This window comes from Falco rusticolus, chromosome 1 (genome assembly GCF_015220075.1).
Source record: "Falco rusticolus isolate bFalRus1 chromosome 1, bFalRus1.pri, whole genome shotgun sequence".
NCBI lineage: Eukaryota > Metazoa > Chordata > Aves > Falconiformes > Falconidae > Falco > Falco rusticolus.
In genome coordinates this window covers 82,385,551-82,411,609 of record NC_051187.1, presented here as the reverse complement: position 1 = coordinate 82,411,609, position 26,059 = coordinate 82,385,551, and the positions used below count along the sequence as shown (strand labels likewise).

At 46.8% G+C, this 26,059-nt stretch overlaps 1 protein-coding gene and 1 long non-coding RNA gene across 4 annotated transcripts in view; one reads left to right on the top strand and one right to left on the bottom strand.

The window, feature by feature from the left end:
* Positions 1 to 5,067: 5,067 nt before the first annotated feature.
* Positions 5,068 to 11,807, bottom strand: LOC119147709. The gene is made up of 2 exons (XR_005104131.1): positions 11,578 to 11,807; positions 5,068 to 9,926 (listed from the first exon to the last, which is right to left on the bottom strand). It is a non-coding gene; the product is annotated as an uncharacterized LOC119147709 (long non-coding RNA).
* FGFRL1 (fibroblast growth factor receptor like 1) overlaps positions 10,562 to 26,059 on the top strand; it is a 179,088-nt gene continuing 163,590 nt past the window's right edge. Inside the window, exons 1-3 of one of the 3 annotated variants that reach the window (XM_037387007.1) lie at positions 10,562 to 11,052; positions 11,921 to 12,066; positions 12,202 to 12,311. In XM_037387007.1, coding sequence (XP_037242904.1) covers positions 12,056 to 12,066; positions 12,202 to 12,311 — 121 coding nt within the window. In that variant the 5' untranslated portion in view covers positions 10,562 to 11,052; positions 11,921 to 12,055. Of the gene's footprint in view, positions 11,053 to 11,418; positions 11,499 to 11,920; positions 12,067 to 12,201; positions 12,312 to 26,059 lie in introns of those variants that run through there. The other 2 variants (XM_037387017.1, XM_037386998.1) reach the window with 2 other exon arrangements.

Genomic DNA, 26,059 nt, shown 5'->3' with positions numbered 1-26,059 from the left:
GAGGGGGCTGTAAGGCTGGGCAGGATCTCTTAGCTGGTGAAAGCAGAATGCTGATGGACCATTGCCTTCCACTAATGCCCATCTGCACTGCGCACCAGGATTCGCAGAGCTGCGTGCCCTGCCACAGCACATTAACCAGCATGGCTCTCCCCACCTGGAGTCATGGTCAATGATTTGGAAATGCTGGCCTCGAGCTTTAATTCTTTTTTTTGCTTTTGAATCTCTTCTGAAGTGAAGACCTGGGGAGCCTTTCATGTAGGTGACTTTGGTCTGTAACCCAAGTCCCTCACCTTGGTGCTGGATCACACAAGAGATTCACACCTACTCTGCTTTGTTGGAAATTATGGCTAAATTGCTGCACGTTGGATTATTCACATTGATCATCCTCATAATTTTGCCTGACTTTAAAATGTATTTTTTTTCCACAATGCCTGGCCTGGATTTCCTTGTCTAAGGCTCAAGATGTGACTTTCCTTGAAGAATTCTTTTGCACCATATAACTTTGCAATAGGTATAATAGCTCCCCTCCCTTTATTCACTTCAAGTGCTATGCTCAATTACGGGGGGTTCTGTCTGTAATCTGGGTATCTCAGTAGTCAGGACCCCAAAATGTTCAAAAGTTCTTATCCTTTTCATATTAGGAAATGATTTATGAAGAAGACATTTGGGGTCTGGTTAGGAAAGTGACTATATAAAATTGCATATATTTAGTCTTTCTGCACTTGTATGTCTGTTTTCAACTGAAATGATGATCCCTATTCCCTTGTTAGCAGAGGTAATACATCCATAAAGCTGAGCCAACATATAACAATATATTATATATTGTCAAAACTCTTCATTAAGGCTCTGACAGTAGAATCACTATAGAAATGAGGAAAAGAACTTCATTTTTGGCTCCCACATTCACTGTCCCATTTTCCCATGGGAAGGACTCTCACACCTTGCTAGCACAGAGAATTTCCTCTGCAGTTGATGGGAAACAAATGTCTCCAAGTCATTCACAATAGACTTTTTCTGATGCCACTGCATGAAAATAAGGATGGCAGCTCTGAAAAGCAACACCACATATGATTTGCCCCACTTGGAGATTTACTGCTCGTATATCCAGATGAGAGTTGATGTTAAAGTCTTTTCCCCTACTTCTCTGCAGGCCAGCCAATGGATGGAGGGATGGAGGTAGACCAGGATCTACCTTGGATTATACAGCTGTGAACACAACCAGAATCAGACCCTGGCTTGCAAAGAGCTTTTGTTTCTCGCTTTGACCCTGGAGAGGTGACTGCCCTGTTTCTCTTGCAGGACTCCTGGGAGTGCAAAGCACAGGTGAGAAGGGTGGGGATGCAGTGAGCTTTATAGCATCTGCTTCTCAGCTTTTCGCTGGGGGTAAAACAGCCTGTGGAGGAAGACAGATCAATTGACTTTACAGCTGGGCTGATTTATGCCACCAACTAACCATTCCCAAAGTGGGAATCTGCCTGCTGAGGCTGCCTGGGAGCGTCAAATCTTCCCAGCCCTCTCCTGCCCCGGGACATTGTGCTGCTGGCCTGCACAGGAGCTGCTGGCTACTCCTGTAGGATCCCCTGTGCTAGGAAAATCCCATTACTGCCTTCAGACATGCTCTTGACTTTGCTGGAGCAGCATAAAAGGGAAAGGGGAGGTAAAACTGAGGACTTGACCCGGCAGTCCAGGCTGAACTGCAGGGCTGGCAGTGAGGAAAAAAATAATATTTCTGCTGCTAAACAGATTTGGTCTGGAATCAGTGAGGAATCACCCGAAGCTAACCTGGCTTTCTCTACACTCCTCTTAGGAAACCTGCGCAGATCATTCAGAAATTTTGTTTCTTCCCCAGAGCAAGCCTGGCTGTTACAGAGATCTTCCCTCACTTTTTTCTTTTATACTTTCCTTTTTTTGATACTGTTTCCAGCGTGGATTTGTGGACACCCCGAGAGCATCCTCTGCTCCCCTCTGGGTTTTGTTGGGTTCTCTTTCTTGCAGAGACAAACATTTGTGCTCAGGTTTTAGCCAGGGCATTATTTTCTCTTTGATTTAGCACAGCCAGGAGTTATTCCATTATACCCAGACTTGTCTATTTACTCTTTAAAGCATGTTCCTTTTATTTACTCCTCCAGAGCTGCCTGTTTAATCCAATCTCTTTTCCACTGAATTACACTAGCACAATAACACAGGCCAAACAGGTTCAGCCTGGGTCATGAGTGGCAGAGGAAGGGGCTATATTCTTGTCAGATAATAACTCTAGTATTAAAAAAAATAATTAGTATTTGCTAGGACTAGTGAGTTTTATAGCTAAGAAGGGAGCTGCTATTCCCAGTCAGTATTTGCAGTGGTTTGTAGCACCTTTCCCCGCAAAAACTAAGCAAATGACCTGAAAACGAGGGTGGAGCCCAGCTCCTTTTTGCAGGGAGCCTGAGGTTTGACAAAAGCCCTGGTGAATGGGTCGTGCCTTTTAGAGGAGGCAGGCCCCAAATTCACACCCAAGCTCCACACCAAAACCATGACATTAATCTGTTTGAACTCACACTTGTGTATAACAGGAATCCAAGCACCTCGGTGAGCAGACCCTGGGGCTCAGAGCCAGCGCCGCACTGGGGGCTGCACCTTGTTGCGCCGGCCGGCGTCTTTCGTCCCTCTGGTCTTGGGTTACCAGCCATGTGACAGCCGAGAACACCCTCTTACATATTTATGGCACACTTCTGCTCTTTCACTATTGCATTACATCTGCCTTGCTTTGCAAGAGTTTTAGGTTCTTCATTATTCTTTTTGAGCAGCAGATTTTTCTGTTCTTCATTATTAACGTTATATCTTAATTGCTCTCTTAATTGCTCACTTAATTAAAGTGCAGACACCTGCACTTTACAGAAACCTGAGAAGGTAAGCTCTCCGGCCTGTGGACGTTAAGTTCTTATTTATTCCTATGATATATGATTTATTGTCCAGACATTTTTCTAGTGAGACACATTGTCACCTTCTAGCTGCCCTGTTCACCAGGACACCAGCCAGACCTCTTTCTCTACTCCTGTTATTCTTGAAACCCAGAGCTCTGAGTTTCATAAAGGCTGGGTTAAGCAAGCAACCGATTTATCTTTACCTAAAGATAAAAGTGTTTGGCAGCAAATGTTGGCACGTCCTTGCATATTTCCAGGGTTCCTTAGTGTGCTCTCTGCTCCCCCCTTCACGTGGGGATGGCCGTGGCTGTCCATCCGCAGGGGCTGCACCCTAGCCTGAGCAGACCTGGCATGGTTAATATTTAACCCTGGCTGTGCTAGGGGACGGTGGGACGGAGGCTCTGCCACATAGTCTCTGGTGCGTCACATCCTGGTGGATTTTGTAGCCCTCTTCCCTGGGCTGTGGGCAAGCAGGCAGCGCTTCTCAGGTCCATCAAGGTTTGTCCTCCTGGTGTGAGTGTCCTCCCCTCCCAGCCTTGCCCTGCTCCTGCAGCCGCCCTGCCAGTGCTGTTGGCTGAAGCCATGAGCACAGCACCAGGACAGGGTGAGCCTGATGAATGTTTGAGCAGCTGAAGGTCTAGAGGTCCCCCCTGAGCTCTGAGGGGAAACATCTCTGGAGGTGCCTCCCTTGTTGCAGCCCCCATGTCCTGTGCCCATGGAAAACCACCTCTGGTGCCAGACAGTATTCTCGGGCAGCTCATCTTCTGGTGCGAGCCATGCCAAGGCTGAGCCCTCGTGGGGTTGTGGTTGCGTGGGCTGAGAGCCACACACAAGGCAGCACCCTGCCTGCAGTGTTTGCTTCAGGAAAAATACATCTCCAAGAGGGATGTCCTAGAGGGAAAGCACTGAGGAGGTGGATGCATCCTTCCTACAAACCCTACTGCTGTACCAGAGCAGCCCGACCTGGCTGGATCCGCACTTGGGGGAATCAAGGACTGTTTCTCAGCAAACCCTGGGCAAAATGAAGCTCCTGACGGTGCAGGCAGGATGGAGCAAAAGGCTCCTTGGCACCCAGAGCTCCTTTGCAAAGGCACAGCATGGTGCTGAGCTCTCTCTGGCACACTCAGGAGGCAAATCCTCACCCACTGATGGCTGATCCCATCCCGCTGCTCACTGGGGAGAGGGCAGCAAAGTCCTCCCTCCCCATTTCTCAGCAAGCATCCCATTCCAGCTTCTCCTGTTATTTTTATTTGCATACAGATAGAGAAAAAGAAAAGAGATTTCCTATGAGGATTGTTTCCGTATGGTTTTATGCATGAGAATAAACAAGGCATAGCTGTCGACTATATAGTTAACATATTTTTGGTGGTGCTCCCATCCAGAAAATGCAGCTGCATTATATTCCTGATAAAGTGGAACTAATGTTCAGCTTCAGCAAGAATGTTAATAAATGAAAGACATTTCAAACAACACTGATTGAGGCAAAGTGTCATTCCCCCACCCCCACCCACCCCTCACCTCCCCACCCCCCAAAAGCTTTATTTTTTTGCAGAGTTGCAAAAACTCTGATGCTTGACCTGGAAAACAGCAGATTTCTGCTCCTAGTTACACTTCTATGAATCTGAAAGGGCTTCATGGGTTTCAGTAGGTTTGTTTGGACCGGCCTCCTGGTCCTTGAAAGCAGGGGCTGTGCTGTTGCTTGCACCCTGCTTGATTAGCGATTCTTCCTTTAGATAATTTGGTTTCTCTTCATTAGGGAGACCCAGCCAGAAAGGGGGAGGTTGTGTTAGTACCACCTAAACTTAGTCAGTGCCCCTGACACGATGCATGTGGCTATTGCCTAATATCTTATTGCTGACAATTAAAACACAAACATGTAGTCATATTTTTGGATGAAACTGTACAAACATTTCAAAACAGTTTATGCATGCAGATTTGTATGTTATCAGAGAGCACCACACATGCACATGGAATTTATGGAAAATGCTGAGAGATTTAAAAGGAAATAGTTTGGGAAGTTGTCTTATTTTTTTGAACATAAATCCCCGAACAGTTTCCCTTAACATTCCTCATGTCTACGCAGCAATTAATACTTGACATTTCTGTTTTTCACTCTGTCTGTTGATCTTGGGCTTTTTTTCTTCTTCTTCTTTTTTTTTTTTTTTTTTTATTATCTTTCACATTTCTTCTTTACATGGTGGCTACATCAGTTTGCTAAACCCAGCACCGACGTGTACAGTCAAACTTCCTTGCACAGAAGGATGATGTGAGGGAGAAAGTGAGAGGAGATTTAAGCCTTCAAAACCCTGGTCACCTCCTCAAATGAGATATTTAGATTTGGGGATGCATACTCAGAGTCTTCAGCTCAGACTACCTGGATTGAATAGTTGCTGCACAGATGAGTCTGTTGGCTTGATCAAGTTTTTTTCTCACTTACAATGATTCCAATGGCTCCAGTGGGATTATTCTTGTACTAGCCAGATGTAAAAGGAAAGCAAAATCAAATCCTTCATACATCAGTGTCAGACTGACTCCAAGAAACCAGTGTTGAGTGATATAAAGGATAAGGGGCCTGAGGAAGGATGTGTTTATGGAGAACATTTGGAAACTTTAACTACTTGTAGTTTGAGCAAATGCTGAGTAAGGGAACTGCCTGCAAACATTTAAGAATGGAAAAAAGAACAGAGTAAAAGCAAATTGCTTGAGGTGATGCAAAGGGATTTGAGAAAGAAGAATGAGATACAATTTGAAAAAGCAGAAGTATAGCTTTTTTATGCAAATGGAAACCTGGTCTGCCATAAGCTTTTAATACCATATTCCTCACCTGAATAGCTAAGCACCTTCCAGGAGTGTGGAAATGGTGTGCTGAGTGTCAGATGTGGTTTATTCCTTCTATAGCAGTCATGGTGGTGTAGTCATTGGGTAGAAGGGAAGCAAATTTTGTTGGGACCTGCATTATCTTCCTCAGATCTACTCATAGAAGTCAGACAAAAATCAGATGAGGTCTGGGACTTGTGCCTCCAAAACCTTTTCTGTGTTGTCCCATCTGTATGGCTTGATCTAAACCCCTTCCTTGTCCATACCTTTCCTCCAAGGAAGGAGAATTTTGCATGGATTTTAGTGTTTTATTATACTAGGACCTTTTTATATGCACTTTTGGAGCAGGGAAGGCTGTTTGAATTTGTCACTCAGGGAATATTGGTCAGTAGCTCCTGTGGCTGCCCATGGCTGCCCTGGCTCTCCTGCACAAGCGAGCTTCGCCTTCGAGAGTTCAGCTTATCCCGGAGAGAGGAGTTGTTTTCTGCTATAAACCATCTTGGAGACCACAACTAAGTTGCTGAGCAGTGTGTCCTAGCCAACGAGACCTTGAACTTAATTCAACAGCCCCTGGGAAGGCAGCGTGAGGGACTCGCACCACTGCTGAGATGTGTCCTCCTGGGCTGGGCTGGCTGGCATTCCCTAAGTGCTGCCCGTACCCCGCTCAAGGCTGTCACGTTTCCCTAGTGCCAGGGAGCGCTGACACAGCGTGCCTAACCTGGCCAAGAAAGATAGGGTCTCCCGGCCAACTGGGGATGGTGGAAAGCATTTCCTGCAGATGCTGTCATGTGCAAATTTAGCATCAATGAGAAATCCAAGCACATTCTCCAGGCACAGTGCGACTGGGCAGTGTGTGTGACTGGTCCTCAGGGAAAAGGCTGGGAACCCTCTCCTGGTGGTACTTCAGACCAAGACAGAGACCACGGTGTACCAGAAGGATCATTTGTGCCTGGCAAAAGCCTCTAAAGCCCCAGTGCAGGGCCCTGGGGCAGTGGGACCTCCCAGCATCTTGCACAAGACCCCAGGTTTGGTTGACAGGGCATTTAACCGCATTACCATCTTTTCTTCTCTGCCAGATAATGACATTCATGTTTCTTGTATAAAAGTTAACTTTATGCATATGATGAACCATTTGTTTCTTTGCAACACTGCTTAGAACAAAGCGTAGTCTAAGAGAATGAGTTTATACTCGGGGAGAAGAAATGTCGGTTTTTATTAAGAAAAAAATACAGATTTCAGGACTGTATCATCCTGGTTCATCTTTCTATCTGCCCATACCTCCTCTCTGAATATTACCCAGGTTATAGCTAGGTCTCAGTTACCACAGATAGAGGAGATGGTGACTTCATTCTCATAAAACACCACTTTCTCTGAAAAACAGAGTTTCAGCCTTGGCTTTAGACCTAAAGGGATCAGCACAGTGACTCTGGTGGCGTGCAAATGGAAAGGTGTATGTTATGTTCCTTGTCTGCCCAGTTGTGACATTTTCTGTGCTGTATTGTCACATGCCAAGTGCTTTATCAGAACTGATTCATGCAGGGAAATCTGCCTCATTGATCAAGTTACTTTTCCCCACGTCCAGAGCAATCCCTTCTAGAAGCCAGACATCCTAGATGGATGCTCAGGCTGACCCCACGCAGCTGCTCCCCCCCATAACCCGAGAAGGGCTGCACAAACCAGGTGGCGGGTGAAGGGAATGCACCTAATTCCAGCCGTGCCCTTCCATCACCTTCACGTGCTCCATCAGCTGTGCCCGACCACCAGGTCCCACACACCCTCCACCCCAGTGGCATGTCCCTGTGGACCCGTGCCATGGGGCCTCGTGCTCCTGCAAGGCACCGTTGCCAACCCTAGTCCTATGGTTGGCCTCAGCCCCCCGGGGTGCTGGGTGTGCTGGGGAAATTCAACCCCATGGCTACCACCTGCAGTTTTTAAAAAAATCATTGAAGCAGGTTAGGACTTACAGCCTGGAGGTATTGTGCCACCCAGATCATCTGTAGGGGAAAAGAAAAGGCAAAGCAATCAAGGCAAAAGGGAGAAAATGGGGAAAAATGGAGTTCTGTGATGATGGTGGTGAGCAGCTCCTGCGAGAAAAAGAGGTAAGAAAGCTGGAAAAGGTCCAAGTCATGGTTTCAGAGACGTGAAGAAAGTCATCCTGGGGACTGATGTTCACTAGACCATCACAGCTACGCAAAATCTGAAAAGCCACAGTCTGGAAACGGGGCTTTGGGGACAACTGGGATACAAATGGACTGTTAGGCAGCTTCTCAGGCCACACGGAGACACGTACTCCGTTGCTTAGCATTCAGTTTTGTTTGTCAGCTCCAGAAAGCTGTTTTCCCACAGCCTTGTCTCAGGACTGTGGGGTGCAGGAGCAAACTGGGGCTGTTGACTTTCAGACTACTCAATCATCCTGCAAATTACAGCCAGCCCAGAAAAAACACAGCTCTGCATGTTTCCTTATTTAGGTAGAAGTGTTGGGAGAACAGCATGAGATTTTGTTTCTGATAAACTATGAGCTGTTTCAGGAATATTAATTATTTTTGTTGTATCAATGTTTTACATTTATTCCTCCGGTGCGGTATTGGGAATGAGATGAAGTCTACAGCATGGTTTCAGACCATCTTTAAGGCACTCCCAAGCCCCTGCAAAAAAATAATAATTATGGTGACATTTTGGAGTCAGTAGGGGTTATTTTCTGGTTATTTTAGCCTGGAGTATGGAAGCTGTGAGCTCCGGTTCCCTGCCTCATGTAATCTCTTTGCAATATCACTTGGAGTCAGATTCTTAAAAAGCTTCTCAATGTCTAAAGACAGAGGCTTAAGGGGGATCTGAAGGTGTTCAGGCAGCTGGATGCTTTTGAAGATCTTGTGTACCAGCTCCATAATCTTCCATATCCCAGAACTTCCCACTGATGAAAGGCTGCAGGAGAGATTTTGCTGCTCGGTAGGTGTATTGGGAGGAGAAATGCCCACCAGTCTGGGAGATGTTGGAGCCTACAGAGGCACACATGGGATTTTTCAGTAAGGAAGTGAAGACGGAAGGAGTGGAACCATCAAGAGGACTTTTATCTGCTATCAAACCTGAGCTGGATGTTTGATGCTGGGCCTGGGTTGGAAGAAGGTTTCTTCCAGACTGGTGCGAATTCGGGCCAGAAAGTGTTTACCAGAGTCTCTAGACAGTCTGTGATGAGAAAGCCATGGTGTATCTGGGAATTAGATCTTGGTCTCAGTGCATGACTCAGAAATACAAGACAAGGAGTAAGAAGTCTTCAGTCAGGTCCCTCTAACCTGGTGGGAAACCCACCTGTGACAAGCCGGTGTCCCACATCTGAGCCAGAAGTGAGGCTGCTTCGGACTTCAGTCTGCACAGGAAAAGAAAGGCTTGTAAATAATTTTGCGGCTGGATCACCTGGATGGTGATGTCCTTGGGACAAAGACCTTGACTCCGTTGTGGTGGAATGGCTGGGAAACATTGCAAAGAGGTGTTTTACACATCCTCCCGTGAGATGTAGCGTGTGGTTGAGCTCTTATTCTGTTGCAAGTTGATTTTACCAGAATCCATGGCATGAATATCGCAGGTCCTGAAGGTTTGCCTCAGTCAACACTGTCTTTGAAGTCACTGAGGCTGAAGTTATTGACTGATAGGAGGAGTAGTCCATCTGGGATTTCTCAGATGAATTAACTTTAATGATAGAAACGATGATATAAGTATGTAAAATATAAAATGAGTATTGTCAGCCACTTTGTTTCTGGTTCAGGGGTTTATATGTTTAGTCTTGAATGTTTTCCACGTTGATTCTGTGTACCAAGATTTAATGCTGTCAGGAACAACTGAGTAAAAATATTTAGTAATGCTAATAATAATAGAGGGTGTGATTTCATAATCCTGACAAAATAGACAAGATGGATGTTCACACTACTTCTTGGCTTGGGTTTAGGGGTTCTCCTGGCGCCTGTCACACGGCATTAGTATGGAGACAGCTCGTTTTCAAGGAGGCCTTCATGCTGGAGCCTATCAAATAAGGGAGCTAATAAACAATAACATCAATGGCAACAAAGTTTCTCTCCAGATAGACAAGTACAGCGATTGAGGCAGCTTTTTCTGGTCATTTGCTCTGTCTGTTTGGTGAATTCTGCCAGGTTGATTTTTACCCTGGGCGGACAGTAATTTGCTGTAAGAGCTGATGCATCAGCCGAATCCTGTCTGGAAGTAAGTTATAAATACTAGTAACAGTTAATCTAACGAACAGCCTTCTCCACCGTTTATTTTCCAGGTTGGTTGAGTTTAGCTCAGTCCAGTCTCTTTCTGGCACGATTTGCACCCAAGCCCAGAGATCCAGCCGGCCCCAGCCTGCCCCCACAGTGGGTTTGGGGGGCCGGGGCTCGCCTGGCCCTGGCATTAGGGGTGCTTTGGCAGGGACCCGTTGTGGGGGTCAGGGGGTGGGGTGGGCTGCGGGGCTGGAGGTCTCCGCCGCCGCTGGGTCCCCGGGGCGGGCTGCGGTGGGGGCACCGCGGGGCGCGGGACCGGCACGGCTGCCCCGGGCGGGGGGTCGCACCGCCGCGGGGGGGGGCAGGGGCCGCGGGGCACCGTGCGCCGCCGGTGCCGGGGCTGGCGGGCGGGTGCCGCTCCGCGCCGCCGCTGCCGCAAAGGGTTAAGGGGAGCGGCGGCGCGGCGCGGAGCGGGCCGGCGGGGAGGGCGGGGGCTCCCGGGGATTGGTGCGAAGTTTGGAGCGGGGCGGCACCGCACCGCCCTCCGCGGCGGCTCGGCCCCCACAGCCACAAAGCCCTGCAGGGAAAGTTGCTTTATCGCTTGTTTCTCTCGCCCCGGCTCTCCCCCCCCCCTCCCCTCCCCTTCCCCAGCCCCTTTCCCCTCCTCCCCTCGCTCCTTAAACGGGATTCCGGCTGGGCGAGCCGCAGGACGGCATCACCGGGCATCCCGCGGCGGCGGAGCCCCGGCGGGTCTGTCAGGTCCCCGCTGTCCCTGCCCGCGCACACACGCTCAGCCCGACCCGGAAAGCGGCGGCGGGGGGGTGGTGTAAAAAAATTTACGAGGTTTCCCTCTTTTCTCCTTAGCTGCTCGCCCGTGGCTCCCTAGTGGGAAACTCACCTCTGGGGCGAAGGTTTGGTAGAAAGCCGGTGGGGAAGGGGAGAGCCGCTGGGAGGGGAGGGCACCCCCAGGCAGCGGGCAGCCCCCACCCGCCCCCGGGGGGGATGAGCTAGAAGCCGGCGGCGGAGCGCCCAGCCGGGCGCCGTGGCCGCGGAGGGCATGAGGCGGCGAGCGGCGGGGATGGGCGCCAGCGCACGGTGCTAGAGCCCCGGCAGCAGGCAAGGTAAGTGCCCCCCACGCCACCCCCTCCCCCCAGCCGGGGACACACACACCCCGCTGCCTGGCTGAGCGCTGCGACACCTACCGCACAGCTGGGAGCCGCCGGGTTTGCCCCGAAAGAGGGGTGGGGGTAGCACCGGGTGGCATCGCGGCGTGTGTGTGTGTGTGTGCGTGTGTGTGTGCGCGCGTGTCCCGCCCCCAGCCTCCCTTCCCCGACCCCAGTTCCCGACTGCCAGTATCCCGTTCCCGGCCGCCGCGGGGCTGAGCCGCCCTGCGCCCCCGGGTCCTGCCCCGGGGGAGCCCCCTGCGCCCGCCCGGCCCCGCCGGCCGCCCCCTGCTGCGCACCGGGAGGCGAACGGCGGAGCGGCCGTGTGTGCTTTGCTGGATGCTCTGCGCGGGTTGTTGTGTGTCCTGGGGGCACGGAGTGTTTAAACCGGGGAGTTTACAAGGGTGAGGAATTCAGACAGTGTTTAAAGAGTGAGAGTTTTAGGAGGAGAACAGGGCGTAATTAATGTAAACCTGAGCTTACCCCGCGTTTGCGTATCGCAGCGAAGGCATCCGCAAGAATCCGGGCAATGAAGTGCGGTTTTGCTTTGGGACGCACCTCTGGAGCGCAAGGAAACAAGTGGGGTTTGGGAAGGGGGGGAAGAGGAAAGGAAAAATCCGTGCTGTTGGGAGAGGCTGCGGAGCGGAGGAAGGCGTGCAGCCGGAGCAGGGCTGGGCTGAGGGGCACTGGAGCAGCGACACAAAATTTTCTGGGCTGCTGATGGGAGAGGTAATGTTCCTCCTCCCCCTTCTCCAAGTCCCTCCACAAATTGTTAACCTGAAATCTGGTTTTATGGCCACTTGCTAGCGTTTTGTTTGCCTTCCAGACTGGTCCTGTACAGGATACCGAAGAATTATGCATTAACTGTAAACTTAGAGGAGCTTACTGGCCTCAGTGGGTTCTTGATTTATATCAGGCTAAAGCAGAGGAGGGCAAAGTTTTCCTTGCTGAGCACCAAGGAATGAATTACAAGTACGTTGCTCTTTCATTTGCTGTTTCTGCTCTTAAGGCTTTGCAATAGGTTTTAAAACTCTGCAAAGTTGTGTGTTGTTTGGGGCTTTTGTTCCCCCCTGTAATTATTTTGCTCTCCTTTTTCCTGCCCCCCAGGTCTGAGAGGACGGTAGCCCGTACGATACAGAGGGATCTGGTTTTCAAAATGGAATTGCAGCTTGTGCTCCTTTTCGCAGGGATAATCGCATTTTCAGACTCGGCGAGAGGTAAGGAGCCCACGCTTGCTGCAAACTCTGTGACTCGCACCTTTCCCTCTGCTCTGCGGGGCTCGTGCCCCGCAAACACCCGTGGTGCCCTCAGAGGGACCCTGTAAGGGAGGTGCTGTCAGTGCAGCCTTGTCCCCTGCACGTTGCTTCTCTGTGCAGGGGCGCAGGCTCGTGCCCACGTGTGGTCCCCTCGTTACCTGCGTGTGCCGGGGCCGTCGGTTTGGATGGAGCACGGCTGCTTCGGGTTTGCTGAGGTCTCTGAGGTGCAGGTGAACTTCCAGGGGCTTTTCTCGTGCATGTGTAAAAATACACAGACAATTTTAAAGAAAAGCGACTGCATTCCTCTGTGGATCAGGAATACCTCTCCCTTCTTGTAATCCCTCCAGCCTCTGCCCCGTGTATTCCCACTAGCAAACTAAACAAACACATCCATTAACTTCCTCAGTGACAGACAAATGACAGTTTCCAACAGCGAGAGCGTGCTTTAGCACTGGGGCTCCAGCAGTTGATCAGATTCCAATAAACAGGTTCCAATAAACCAGAGGCAAATTGAAATACATTGACCTGGGAGTGACGGAGGGAGTGGGCAGGAAAAAAGAATTTTTTTTGGGGGAGATTTTTTTTAAACAAAAGCTCTGGGATCAGAGTGGAAGGAGCAGTGGCTTTTCCTCTGCTCTTGCCTGCGTTGTACCTTGGTGGGTGCTGTCCTTGGAAAGCCTGAATGAGAAACCATGCTTTCAGCTCCCCCAGCTCTGGTCACAAAGGAGGGGCTGCATTGTTCCAGGAGAATGGGGGTATGGCTTTAGGATGCAGATTGCTCCAGCTGCAATTCCTAACAGTATCAGAGTTGCATGAATTGTTGAAAGACCTTTAAATCACCCAGTGCCGTGGAGCTGCAAATTAAAAGATTTAAACTTGCCCTTCGCTTGGGCCATAACTTGCGGGTGAGAGTGGGAAGGGAGAGAGGGAGTGTTACTCTAAAAACCCGAGGTTTGGTTCACACGTTGCTTTTTTTTCCTTTTTGGCATTGGCTCCCAAGCAAATATTTTATGGAGGCAAAAGCACTATAAAATGATTCGGCTGGAAGCTGGATGAAAAAGAAAACAGTATATAGGCTCTAAGTCCTACAAGTCTGAATTCCAGGCAAGGCTTACAATGGAGACTCAGTTTAACTTGTAGGCAATGGGCAGCAGTGTATGAATTAAGATGACCTCATGGACGTATATTATTGCAATGGACTTGGGAAGTTGGTGGAGTTCCGGAAAAGATCTGAAGTGGGCAGGAGAAGACAAAAAGATTCTTGTCTCTGTTGTGAGCCGAGCATCGGTTGCCTTACTGGCTGACCCTGTTTAAATTTGGTTTGCACTTGTCTTGCTTGTACTCTTTTATTGCCCCTGGTAAATGAAGTGCTGTGGGCTGCTGTTGTGTGAAGAAGCAACAGAAAATTAGCAGTGGTAATTTCAGGACATCATCGTTTTTCCTATGCAGAGGTCTTTTTAATATAAACTTTGATAGGATCATATTGGTAATTGGGTTATTTGAACTCTTTTCAGAGCTGGAAAAAGCCATCCTGCAAGTGGATGGAGGGATGGTCCTGGTTATTTAAAATGACGTGGAAGCAGAGTTTAAAAACCAGGGCCAAACCCATGAAAACTGTCACTCATTCACATGCTGATACCAAGAGAGATGAAGTGCATAAGAAAAAGGCGTCATTGCTGTAAAAATATACACAAAATCCTAACATTTATATCCTGCTTTCTTCTATTTTTTATAGTAGAGGATGCAGGTGGAAGATCAAACTTGTGACTAGAGGCAAAACACTCCCCAGCATGTTGCAACCTTATTTTGTACTGTTGAATATCCCCAATTATTAGATATTTACATTGGGATAACTTCAGATTTTCAGAAAAATGTGGCCAGCTGTTAACGTGCCTACAGATTTTTTCCGCATGTATCATCCTGTGGGTTCGGCCGCTGGAGATGTATAAATGTTACCTGTTTCAGTCGCTCGGGTTTTATAGACAGTCCATTGGCCAAATCTCAGCCTGAGGTTGTGAGGCTTTTCTCCAGAGGAAGAAGGGCTCTTTGTTTTGGCCAAACGGGGTTTAATATCTGTATCCTGATTGCAAATTAGACGTGTGTGGCCCAAAGCGTGCCAACACCTCCTAATCTGAAGCGTCAGAAGTTAAATAGGTGCTCACTGGCTTGCGGTCAAGTGAGGAAGGTGGCTGAGGAGGCTCTCGGTGAAAGTGCTGGTCCTTCACTTCTACTCCTATTAGGCAAAAGTAGTTTATGCTGGAATTAGGGTGTTAATTTGGAGCTGGCTGATTGTGTGCCCGTGTTCGGGGAAGGGCTGTGCCATAGTGCATTTGCACAAGGGGGCAGAATTAAGTTGCCCACGCACTCCGGCTTTGCTATTTCCTGACAGTCGAGTGCTCAGCTGCAGTCTTGCATTAAATGTTACGTTGTATTATTTTTACATCTTTATTTAGGTGATGCCTATTAAGGCAAAGGGCCCCAGGGGGATGACTGATTGGGCTAATGTGGCAACTTCTTCTCTCTCCTCCCAGTTCCCCAGGAAACAGGGACATTTTTCCAGGTTTAGAGCTGTGCCTACTGGCTCTGTCCTTTCCTATGACCCCATGTGTCACATTGCCGGCGTACAGAACACTGCAGAAAAGGAGGTATCTTAGCAAACCGAGATAAACTCTTAGGAAACAGGCAATACATTCAAAGTATCCACGCAAAGCAGAGAGCAGATCTGATTTTAAGAGATCCAGGTGCGGAACTCGCTGTGTCTGGAGGGATGAAGAATGAGATCGTTCTAGCTAAGTTTGAACCAGTGCTTTTGGAGCTGAAATTTAAAGACTTTGGCTAAGGGCTTGTCAACACCAGCAAACGTACTGGAATAACTCCTCCAAAAAAACTTAATCTGGAATAATTCCCTGAACAACCAATCTTATTCTAGGCTAAGGATCTGCCGGAGGGAGCCTGTACCAAAAAGTCTTCCTCCGGAGACATTTTGGTAAATATCCAAGCTCCTTCTTTCCCTTTTGGGTGAAGACAAGAGCTTCTGTGTGCCCAAAATCCACTCCTTGAGAACAAAACCTGCGTGCTGGGGTTTTCTAAGAGAGACTGTGCCTTTCAGCTGACAGCCAAGGTGTAGGGTGGCTGCTTCATCCCGGTTGCTGGCTGCACCGGATAGTGTCAGCCCTGCACCTGGGATAATAGGCAGGTCCAGTGGCTCGTCCCTCATGTCACTCCATTCCTGTTCTCTCCAAGCAGCCCTATACTGGGCATAAAAGTCCTCAGCTCCTGCCCTGGCCCTCCTCTGCAGGGACGAATGCCATCTTGGGTCACTAACCTTTAGTGACTATGTCCTGCAGCAATGTAGCTCCTACTGCTCCACACCTCCGGTTGGATACAGGTAATACAATCTGGTATTTTCCTGCCTGTGTTATCTCAGTGACATACAACGCAATATTTGTTCTGAATCTGTCAAGTTGCCATTGTATTCGCATTGGTGACCGTATATGGTAACATTGGGATGTGCTGGCTTGGTCCCGTGGCTTCAACGAGATTCTGTATGGTATGTTTAGATGTTTTTTGGTAAGAGTAGTAACAACCCTCCTGTTAGCGAGTAAACTGATATTCTGCTGGAAATGAATTAGTTTGGATGTTGACTTCATTTTTGGTGCATTGCTTAAGGAGGGGAAGAATAGGACCTTAATTGCTTTCTACTCTGGCACTTCTCTGTGTGACGCTTGGCTTGCAAATGTGGTTGGTCCCTGCTTTACAGGGAATTTGCTGATGGGGCTGCCTCAGAATTCAACAGTTTCATGCAGAAATAATACTATTTGCCATTTTTGTTTCTCTGAGTAGTAGAAAAAAGGGAATAGGATGCTAGAAGGCTTTTTTTTTAATTTCTTGGGAGAGGAGTTCTTCATTTTGGTAAACATATTTACCGTTCTGTAACTTTGGGGTTTGTAAGAGTGAATGGTAGTAAATGTAGAAAAGATAAATAATGATAATAGAGAGATGATTGTTGGCTTCTGTTCTTTTCCTTTATTCTTGTTGAATGGTTGTTGCCAGATATAACAATTAGGTAATTTCTCACTTGTGAAAGAGAAGCATGTTCAGATCTAACAGCTTGATTCAGGTTTTATGTAAGTCACATCGTCTGGTTAAGTTTGGGGCATTTTTTGTATCGTGTTCTGGGGGAGCTTGCTCATGAATAATCTGTCAGCATGACTTGTACCTAGAGTCAACATGACGATCTAAGAAAATCCTGGTTATTTTTTTAAACCCTAGTTCCTCCCTTCTTCTGAGGCTGTCGGCTACTTTAAATTGTGGCTGAGTTTAAACATAAAATACAGCGTGCGTCATACTGGAAATTTAGGGTTGATTTTATTTTATTTTTTCATTAGGAATATTCCAAAACTCAGCAAATTGCTTAAATACATTTAGATTTTCCTTAAAGTTTTTATAACTTTGTTTTCCAAGCCCATATGTTTCTTTGACCTTCATTAAAAGACACAAGCAGCAATTTAAAACACGTCTTTTCTGTGATGAATTTGTATACAGCAAAGGCTAGACTCCAAAGTCTGACTCTTAGCCACGGAAGAAAATTTCATGTGCCATGAGATGGTTCTTGAGAAATTAAAGGAAAATGTGTTTTTTTCAGGAAAAAATTGCCAATCAAAAACATAAAAGCAAAAGTGATGCTTGCTAGCAAGTAGGAACCTGCTTCTCAAGGTTTGGGACCATTGGTACTAATTTATTAACTGAAGATGAAGTTTGTTTTCTGGCGTGAATTGGCTGATGGAGCTGATGTTTTCCAATGGCATGTCTGACAATTCCTTTTTGAGCGGCTGTCTTGGAGCAAGTGGCGCTGGTACGTCTGGGTGCAGAATATGTGTTATGGAGTAGCGTGAATGCAGTAGAGCTGGCTGTGCATTTTTGCAGTAATTGTTGGAAAAGATAAAGATTTCCACTGAAAGGGGAAAATAATAATGTAGAGGTCCTCTTGTGCCTAGTTCGAATTTAAAAAAACAAACAAACAGTGCAACCTTTCATCATAGCTTTATTTGTTCACTGGGAGTAGAACCAGTACAGCTTTATGATTTTCCTGAGACGTGAAGCTCCTGCTTGTGTCTGCAGTGACTTGTAAAATCCTGCTGCTCAAAGGGTCCGTGCAAATGTATCCCAGCATTACAGCAGTTGGTGAAAATGTTCCTTTCTCCCCTTTCTTTCATTAACCTGCTCATTTTGTCTTGTTTCAAGGAGTTTGTCTTTCGTGTCACCTCTTCCTGTGTTTTCTGGTGGGCTGCTCAAGCTGAAATGCATTTGATCTTGTTTTGAACATTTAATTTGGATTTCTATTCCTTTTCTTGTTCTCTGTTAAGCAGCCTTGACTCAGAGCTTTCTCTAATAATAAGACACCTATACGTATTTAATTGTGTTGACCTGTCCTATCTTTTGTGCCAAGGTGGAACATTTTTCATCATATAAATGACTTTTATTTTTAAGATTTGAGCCAGTGTGAATGTAGAAACTGTGCTGTCAGATACAAGCTTGTTGAGTCTGGTGCTCATTCGTAGCAGCTGTGGTACTAAGGTAAAAAAAAAATATTTCCAAAAGTAAGCTTGAATAATCTGATCTTGCTGCCCTGATGTTGTATAAGATATGCAGATGCAGCCCATGCCAGTTTTAACAGGTTAGGACCTGATTCAGAGCCTGTGAGTGTTGGTGCTGTGACTCCTACTCACTCCCGTGGGCTTTGGATCCATCCCTGAAGGATGACTTGAGCAGATTATCTGTGCTATCAGCCTCTGTGTAGATCCCTTGTGTACGACAGCAGAAGAGAGGTAGGCTAAGCATGGTATATTTGGATCCTGCCATTTGCCTGCTTGACCAGACAGCTCGGACTTAATTTTTTTATTCTAGAAACACATTGGTTCTGCCTGCTGTGAGTTCTGGCTGGTGGCTGGAGCGTGCGCTGCTGGGGTTGAAAGCAACTTGGAATTCATTGCTTTAACTTCAGGTCGCCGCAGAGGGGCCGATCCCCAAAGCAAGGGTGCCATTCTGTGGTGGTGTTGCTAGTTGTGGAGGGGCTTAAGACTGGCCCGAGTGTTATTTAACAGGTTAATGTATGCTGTTTACTGCTGAATCCATTCACATCTCTGATTTTTTTTTTTTCCTTTTCTTTCCGAGTCAAATAAACACGGGCTGCGTGGAACTTGGTTGGTTGCCCTGATCACACAGTGTCCCCATTGTATCGCAGCAGAAACACAGCATCCAGCCATGCCGCGAATAACCTAACGTTTTTATTTCATCTCAACCACTCCAATTTTCAGGAAGAAATTCAGCCAATAACTCCAGGCTACTTCTTCCATTAAGTGTTCAAACTTAATTTTGAGCTTCACTGAGGGAAGAAAAATGTAAATTGGGAACAGAGGCTTCTCAGAGCAGGTTAATGTTTCTCAGGACTGCTGCACCTCTATTTGAAGTCTCTCTGAGTGGCTTCTAGCTTGGTGGGACCCAAAATAATTTCTCCTTATATCTGATAAATTTATTAAATGACAGATTTACACAATCTTGGGTATCCTGTCAAGCGGCTGAGAAGTGAGTAATGCAAGAGGCGTCATACCCAAGATGCCACTTGGGTCGTGTTGACTTTGGTGGGTATTTTAGGAACCGTCAGTATTTGTGCATGTAAGATAAAAACGCAGGGTCAGCAGACAAATGCAGAAATATGGACTTAATTTGTGCAGTAGGCCTTTTCTTCAATTCACATTCTCCTTGCTGCATTTGCTTCCATGTGCCTGCTAAACTGATGACTGTAAGGGTTTGGTACTGGTGTTGTGCAGACTCCTCATGGCAACAGTGGGCTTGTTCCGCCCAGCACAAGATATTCGGGCAAGGGAAAAAGCTGGAGCAGGATGTGGAGGGAAATGTAAGCGTTAGCCAACCTTCAAGGGAAAATTTGGGCCACGTTAGTGTGCTGCTGCTCTTGAGGCCTGATGCAGCCAAGGCTTGTGAGAGCATCTCCAGTGGGCACTGTGTGTGGTCTGAAGATGATGTTGGGGATGCGGCTTTTCCAAATCTCTGCTGTATTCCACCCCCTCACCCCCCCCAGTCCTCTCAGGTGCCCCCATGTATAGGTGTGTGCTTAATTGGCTTTTGACCAATGTGTGACTCTGAGTAGAAGCATTCTCTAGTAAAAGGGGCGTTTTCATTCTGGTAGCTAGTATTTAACTATTGCCTTGTGTGGATTTAAATCTTTCTTTTCCTAACAGAAGTGAGGCCAAATGAACCCCAAAGAAGGGAGAAGGGACAGTTATTCAGCCCCACCAGCCTCCCAAAACTGAACAAGCCAAACTAGTTAGGTTGCTGCAGATCCAGGAGCACTGTGAGCTGGTTTCTTTTCCTCCTTTTTTTTTTTTCTTTTTTTTTTTTTTCTCAACTAATGGATTTGTGTGAGTTGGAGTAATTGAGGAAGCTATTTTTTTTTTTAGTTGTTGTTCTTACCTAAACAGATCTGTTAACACTAGTTAAGCAATGACAAGTGTCAGACAAGTTGCAGGTGTATGAACTGCATGTCAAGGCTGCAAGGGTTAATGAATAACAGGATAACCATGTGGACATTGTGGAATATCTCCTCAGAGGTAGTGCAGGCTCTCTGTGGAAGGAAGAACGCTTGTTTAGCATGAAGCAGTCTATGTAAAACTGGTGGCTAAAACTCCTTCAGAGTGTGGATACCCTTCTGAGACAGGATGCTATGAGCCATCTCACTCACCTGCTAGGTGGATTAAGTCTTCTGCGGATTAACATGTTTTGGTGAAAATCACCACAGTGTCTCTTTAGCCAGACAAGGAATATTAGGAAGTATTTAATGTATTTTGGGGCAGTTTATAGGGGGAAACTGGGAGAAGAGTTGCCAGCTCCACTAGCATATGGAGATTAGGCTCTGTGTTCTGATAAGTCATTTCATATTTTAATGGTCAGGGTCAGATACTGCTCTTCATTATAAAGGTGATAGTCCCTTTAGATTCAGTGAGTTGTGGCTGAGTAGCTTGAGTAGCATTTAAGTTTATAATCCTGCCGGAGAGCAGAAACTGGAGCCTCATAAAACCAGGTTCTGTTTCAGTTCTGTATGGCATCAAGCCATGGGAGGGTTCATCGTGATCTGCAATAGTTAATGTAAAACTGAGTTACCAGATCATAGCTGATGAGTATCTTTCCTCCTCCTGGTATTCGCAACCAATCAGAAATGCAGTATTGCTAGGGTTAATTTCGTTAAGGGCTAATGGGAGTGGAGCTTTCAACTTAATCATGGCCAGGACAGGTGTTTACTTTTCCTTGACAAGTTTGATTGACAAGGAGTTGTAAACCTATTAGGGAGATACTTGTATATGCAGGGGAACTGCCTTTGGACAGTTGGTTTCTAATTGCCAGATTTGTTATCTGAAAATGTTTGCCACTGCTCTTGGCGCACATCTGTTGTTTCTGGGGTACAAAGAGACACAAGAAAGTGGTGGAGGCTAGTCAGAACATTTTGCTCAGGGGCTAGATAAACCACCAGGTAGGAATGGGTCAGTGTTTTATGTAGAGCTGAGCAAGGTCCCGCTTGTATCACTAAGGCAGAATGCTTTTCTGGATTCCCTGCTTGCTCAAGCAGCAGTAGGCCAGGGGATTTGGAGGATTTCAGGCAGTATTTTTTGATAGTGGTGTATACAGGGTTATTCCTGTCATTGGAAACACCCGACTAGTCCTTCTTTGCAATTGGTAAGCTAGCCAGAGGGTGTTTAAATTGAAGTTTAGTTCAGGGCTTTTTTCCCACTTGAGTAGTACTGTCAGGAGGAAGATTGTAGATTCAAGGGGATGGGAATCTGTCCTTTTTCCTCATGTTTTACCACTAATCCCAAGGAAGAAGACAGCATGGTGCTAATCAAAAGTAGTCACAGCAACAGACCTGCATACTTAATTACTACTATTTATTGAGAGTTCCAGGGTGGGACTGGGGGGGAATTATAAAGAAGAGACCCCAAAAGTGCTGCTCAGCATAGGCAGCATTCCTTTTCTAGACAGAACTGGGAGAAAAAAACTTGTCTTTCTGAAGACCACAGACTAGCTAGCTGGAGATTGAGGCTTATTTTTCTCTTATCCTAGAAAATCCAATAAATCCAGTAAATTCTTTCAGTGTGGTCTTCCAAGAGTTTTTCAACTTCGTCTGACTCACAGATTATTTGAGTGCCATTATAGACTAGGGGTCAAGCAAGTTAATTCACAGAACAGTATGCTGCCCTGTTTTCAAACTGTGCTAATCAGGGTTTTGAGTCAAAGCATGGTAGTTTGCTTAGGGAAATTATTTTCCTGTTAGAAAATTACAAATAGGCTCTGACTATTCGTATTGGCTTCACTCACTGGAGTGCTCACATCATATGCGGAGCAAAGCCCCTGGGGATGTACTGGCTGTGGATCAGGGCACCGGTGGGGGCTCATTTCCCAGCTCCAAAGACTAAACTTGTGAAAAGAGGTTGAAAACTTGTGAAAGAAAATAAAGAACTTGTTACGGTCACATTTATACCTCCAGCAGGACCGAGGGAGGGCTGCGTGGAGCCCATCCGAGCTGTAACATGAATGTCCTTTCCCAAAGGAGACGTTTGGTGGAGTTATTTGGTTACCTCTCCCCCTCACCTTTTTGTAATTGACTCTTGTTTACTTTTTCCTCCTCCTTTCCTGAAGCTTATTACCACTGTTTAGGCAGAGGAAATGAATTAACATAATTTACTGGTTTTTAGAACGAGACACATTCCCTGCATGTAGGTATACACACGCTCGCAGTTGCCCTCCCAGTGCTGTGCAGAGAAGCGTGTTTACAGAGTCTGGGTCCATTTAGGGAGAACAATACCCTGATTATGGAGGGCAGCCTTTTATTCCCAGAAACCAGAAGGAACCATTCGCTTCAAGCAGCTACTGCCCCTTGAAGGTACAGGCGGCGTGAGCTGCGGGAACAGGGGAGTAAATCTGTTGTGGACACAAACCAGCAGCATTGTTCCCTGAGGAAGTTGATTTAGGGGTGGGGGTGAGAAATAGTCTTGGGACAAACCAAATGCCAAGTGTAAGATCTGTCGGCGTGCAGAGAGGTGTTGTGACTTCCAGTTTAATTTCCAAATAATAGCCTTGAGACTTCACAGGGAGTTATTTGGTGCTTCCTGAGCTGACAAGGTGCTGGGGAAGCTTGGGTGGGAAGAAGATGGTAACTGAGCCTCCAAGTGTTTTTGGATGGGCTGAGTTGGGTTGAAAGGTGCTGTTATGTATGAAATGCCAGTCACTTCTAATTGCAGTCATGCACCTGTGCCTGGTAGATAATGCTAGAGCCGTGTCATATGGAGCATTTGCTTCACATGATGTTGGGAAAGGTCAAGCACTTGATTTCTGTCCTGCTAAGTTGGGTCGTTAGCAGCGCAGATAGGAGCCCCCTTCCTCTGCCTGACTGCAGCCATGTGGATCCTGGCAGTAAGTGCTTCTCAGGTGTGATCTCATGGCAGCTGAAGATTACTGAACTTGACCCCATCACCAGCCTGTCCTTGTCCTGCTCTGCTCCCAGCCTCGTAACTCCCTTGTGCCAGTGTGAGAATTCTTCTGACCTTGCTGGTGGGCGTTTTCGGGAGGTAACCTGGGCAGGAACCCAACCTGGAATAAAAACCATGATGGGTTAAAACGTTAGAGGAGCATGACCTGGGGTCCTGGGATATCACAGCGTGACCACAGGCAGCAAGTCCTTTCCATTCCCACTTATGGCAGGAAGGCTCATTACTTTGGAGTACTGGGTGTTTATGTGAACATTTATAAAATGACCCTTTAGGAATGTAAAATGTAGTATTGCCAGGGGGCAGCAAATGTGAAGACTGGACAAATTAGGTTTGGATCCTGGGTCCTCCCTTGGTGGATGCTGTTGGAAAAGGTGTGTATTACCCTGGTAGAAACTTCTCATCCAGAAGTGGTTTGGGCTGTTCTGAACAGGCAGCAATTATTCCTCGTTGTCTTTTGCTCTTGGTTCAGCTCTGTCAGATGGTAGCACATTGCTGACCCTTCTGCAGCGGGAAATTCCAGCTTTCACAGTCTTTATCACGATGATTTTCTGTTTGTCTCAGTGTTCCCTTGAAATTTGGAGCGCTTTATAGGGCAAAGGGAATCTTCCTTTGCTTTTGGCTTCTGAAGGAGAAAGATCATTTTGGGGAGCTGGGAAATGGCAAGTTAATGCGGCCAGCATTTGCTGGCCCTCCTATGGCATTGCCTACTGCAAGGAAGGAGACACTCCATCCAGCCCACAGCAAAGATGGGCTGCAGCCAGTGCTGTCTGTGAGCAGGTTCCCTGTGGTCCAGGCACAACGTGTGTTGACCCTGGCATCAAGGCAAATGTGGTTTGTCACCCAGGCTGGAGAGGGAGCCAGGTTCCCTCTGCGTCCCTCCCTGGACTTCTGAATACTGACACCTCTTCAGGGGGTTACAGAAATAAGGCAGAGAAAACAACTGGTGCAAAATACTCCCTGTGGGTGAAAATATTTTTCCAGGGGAACAGAGCCAGTAGGATAAACAGGTAAAGCTGCAGGGCTGCATTAACCACACTTTTTGGGGCTTTCTGGAGGGGAGGTGTTTATGTTGGCCTGTGAGACTTGGTGGGTGAATTCTGTCTGGGGATGATTGACACATGTCTAATGTGATGAACCATGACCCTGCACTCTGGAGAAACTGTGGCTTTTGCCTGTTGATCCAGTTTTTTGTAGAGGCGATGATCCTGGTGCACATCCCAGTACCCACGTGAAGGCTGCTGGGGTTACTCTGCATTGGAAGACTAAATTCTGGTACGCTCAGGAAAATTCAAACTTGGTGCTAAATAACCATAACTATCCCATGGCAGCAGGGATGTGGTTTTTTGTTTTGCCTTTTTAAAAATATCTTTTAAAACCTGCCAGGTGTTCTCAGGCTTGCATGATGTGAGAGGGGGAAGCACTGGTTCCTGTGCCAGCCCAGGGACTGCAGTGAGTGCCATAGGAACCACTCCAGGGTCCATCCCTGTGTCTGTTGCCTTGATGGCTTTCTGCTGAGAGCATGAGGGTGTGCAGTGAGCTGTGGAAAAATGTGAATCTTGGCAGCAGTCCCTGATTCAAAATATCTGGGAAACACTGAGCTGGGAGGTTGAAAATACATCTTGGGGGATTCTTTCTCCAGAAGGAAAAACAGCATCAAACTTCCACTGAGACAAGGGTTTGAAAGAAAAAAATGTGCAATGCAGAATTAAAAAGGGAACTGCTTAGTCATTGGACGCTAATTGAAATAACAGCAGAGAGGAATAAGCTTGAATGAATTTTAATAGCCTCTTGATTTGGATCTTTTTGTTTGCATACTTACAGGTGCTTTCCCTTTTACCTCTGCAAAAGTAATGCAGATACTATAATAAATATAAAAAAACTCAAACCCCCAACCAGCAAACCCAATAACTTATCTGAGGGAGGTGAAAAATGAAGCAAAGTAATTGAACAAGCTTTCTGCTCTAAGTATTCCAGCCTTAAAGCCAGAGTAGGGCCTTCCATCCTGTGGCGTGTGTTGGAGGGTATTTTGCTACAGGACAGATGTTAAGGCAGAGCTTGAGGAGGACTACAACTTCTAAAATATTTAATACTGCTTTTGGAGAGCAGGTCAGCAAATGAGCAATGGTTTTGGTTGATACAAGGAACACAGCAGAAGGCAAAGTTGTTATTATAGCTGGTATTAATTTTTTTTTTTGGGAGGGGGCTAGTGCCTGGAAGTCCTAATTGTACCAAAGGTCTGTTGTTGTGTTAAGAGCTGTCAAACCTAGAATGAATGACAGACGGCTACAGTCTTAAATGCAAGTCACTAACAACATACACTCCTTGTTTAGAGACTTTTACTCTGACAAAGGCTCCCTCCAAAAACTAGACCCATCGGTCTAGCCAAGTTTTATTTTACCCATATAAACCTGAGACAGGTGAGATCTCATATTTGCCTGCAGTGCCCCATGCAAAGCAGACATTGCCCCGATAAGGATTTCTTGCTGCTGCTACAATACAGACCCACACGACTGATAATCTCATGCCCAAACCCTGGACAAGTGCCCAAGGTGAAACAGGTGCTAACGTATCGTTCATGCCCCAGCTGCAGGGCTGGCGCTTGCACGCCCAGCGTGGTGTGTATGTGTGAATCACAAGCCCAGCCATCCCCTCCCTGTTGAGTACAAACTTCATCGCTACCTTTAGGGAGAGCCAGGCATTATGCCGTACTTACTTTTTTATGGAAACAACCATCAGAAGTCCTTGAATGGGAGAAAAGAAGAAAAGCCCCAGAGATTATTCAAGCATTATTATTAGCAGCAAGATGTTTGCAAGCGTGCTAACAACGAGGTCTGACTGCTCCTGAGCATTGCTCCACATCCCGCTCCACAACTCGCCCACCATGGGTTTCTGTTCCCTCCTGGAAAAGTGCAAAGAAAAGCCAACCTAAAATCTGGTGGAGGAGAAGGGAGTTGAGAAAGGCAAATTTTCACACAGACACAGAAAAAGAGGTTCTTCCAAAAAAATTTGTTTTGCTTGGAAAGGCTTGTGGTGGTTGTTGAAAGGGCATTTCAGTGGAAAAGGGCCAAGCAGCCCAAGGCAGAACCAACACCCTCAATTGAGAAAGATTTTTCAAACAGCAGTACTGTTAAAAAGTAATTAAAGTCAAAT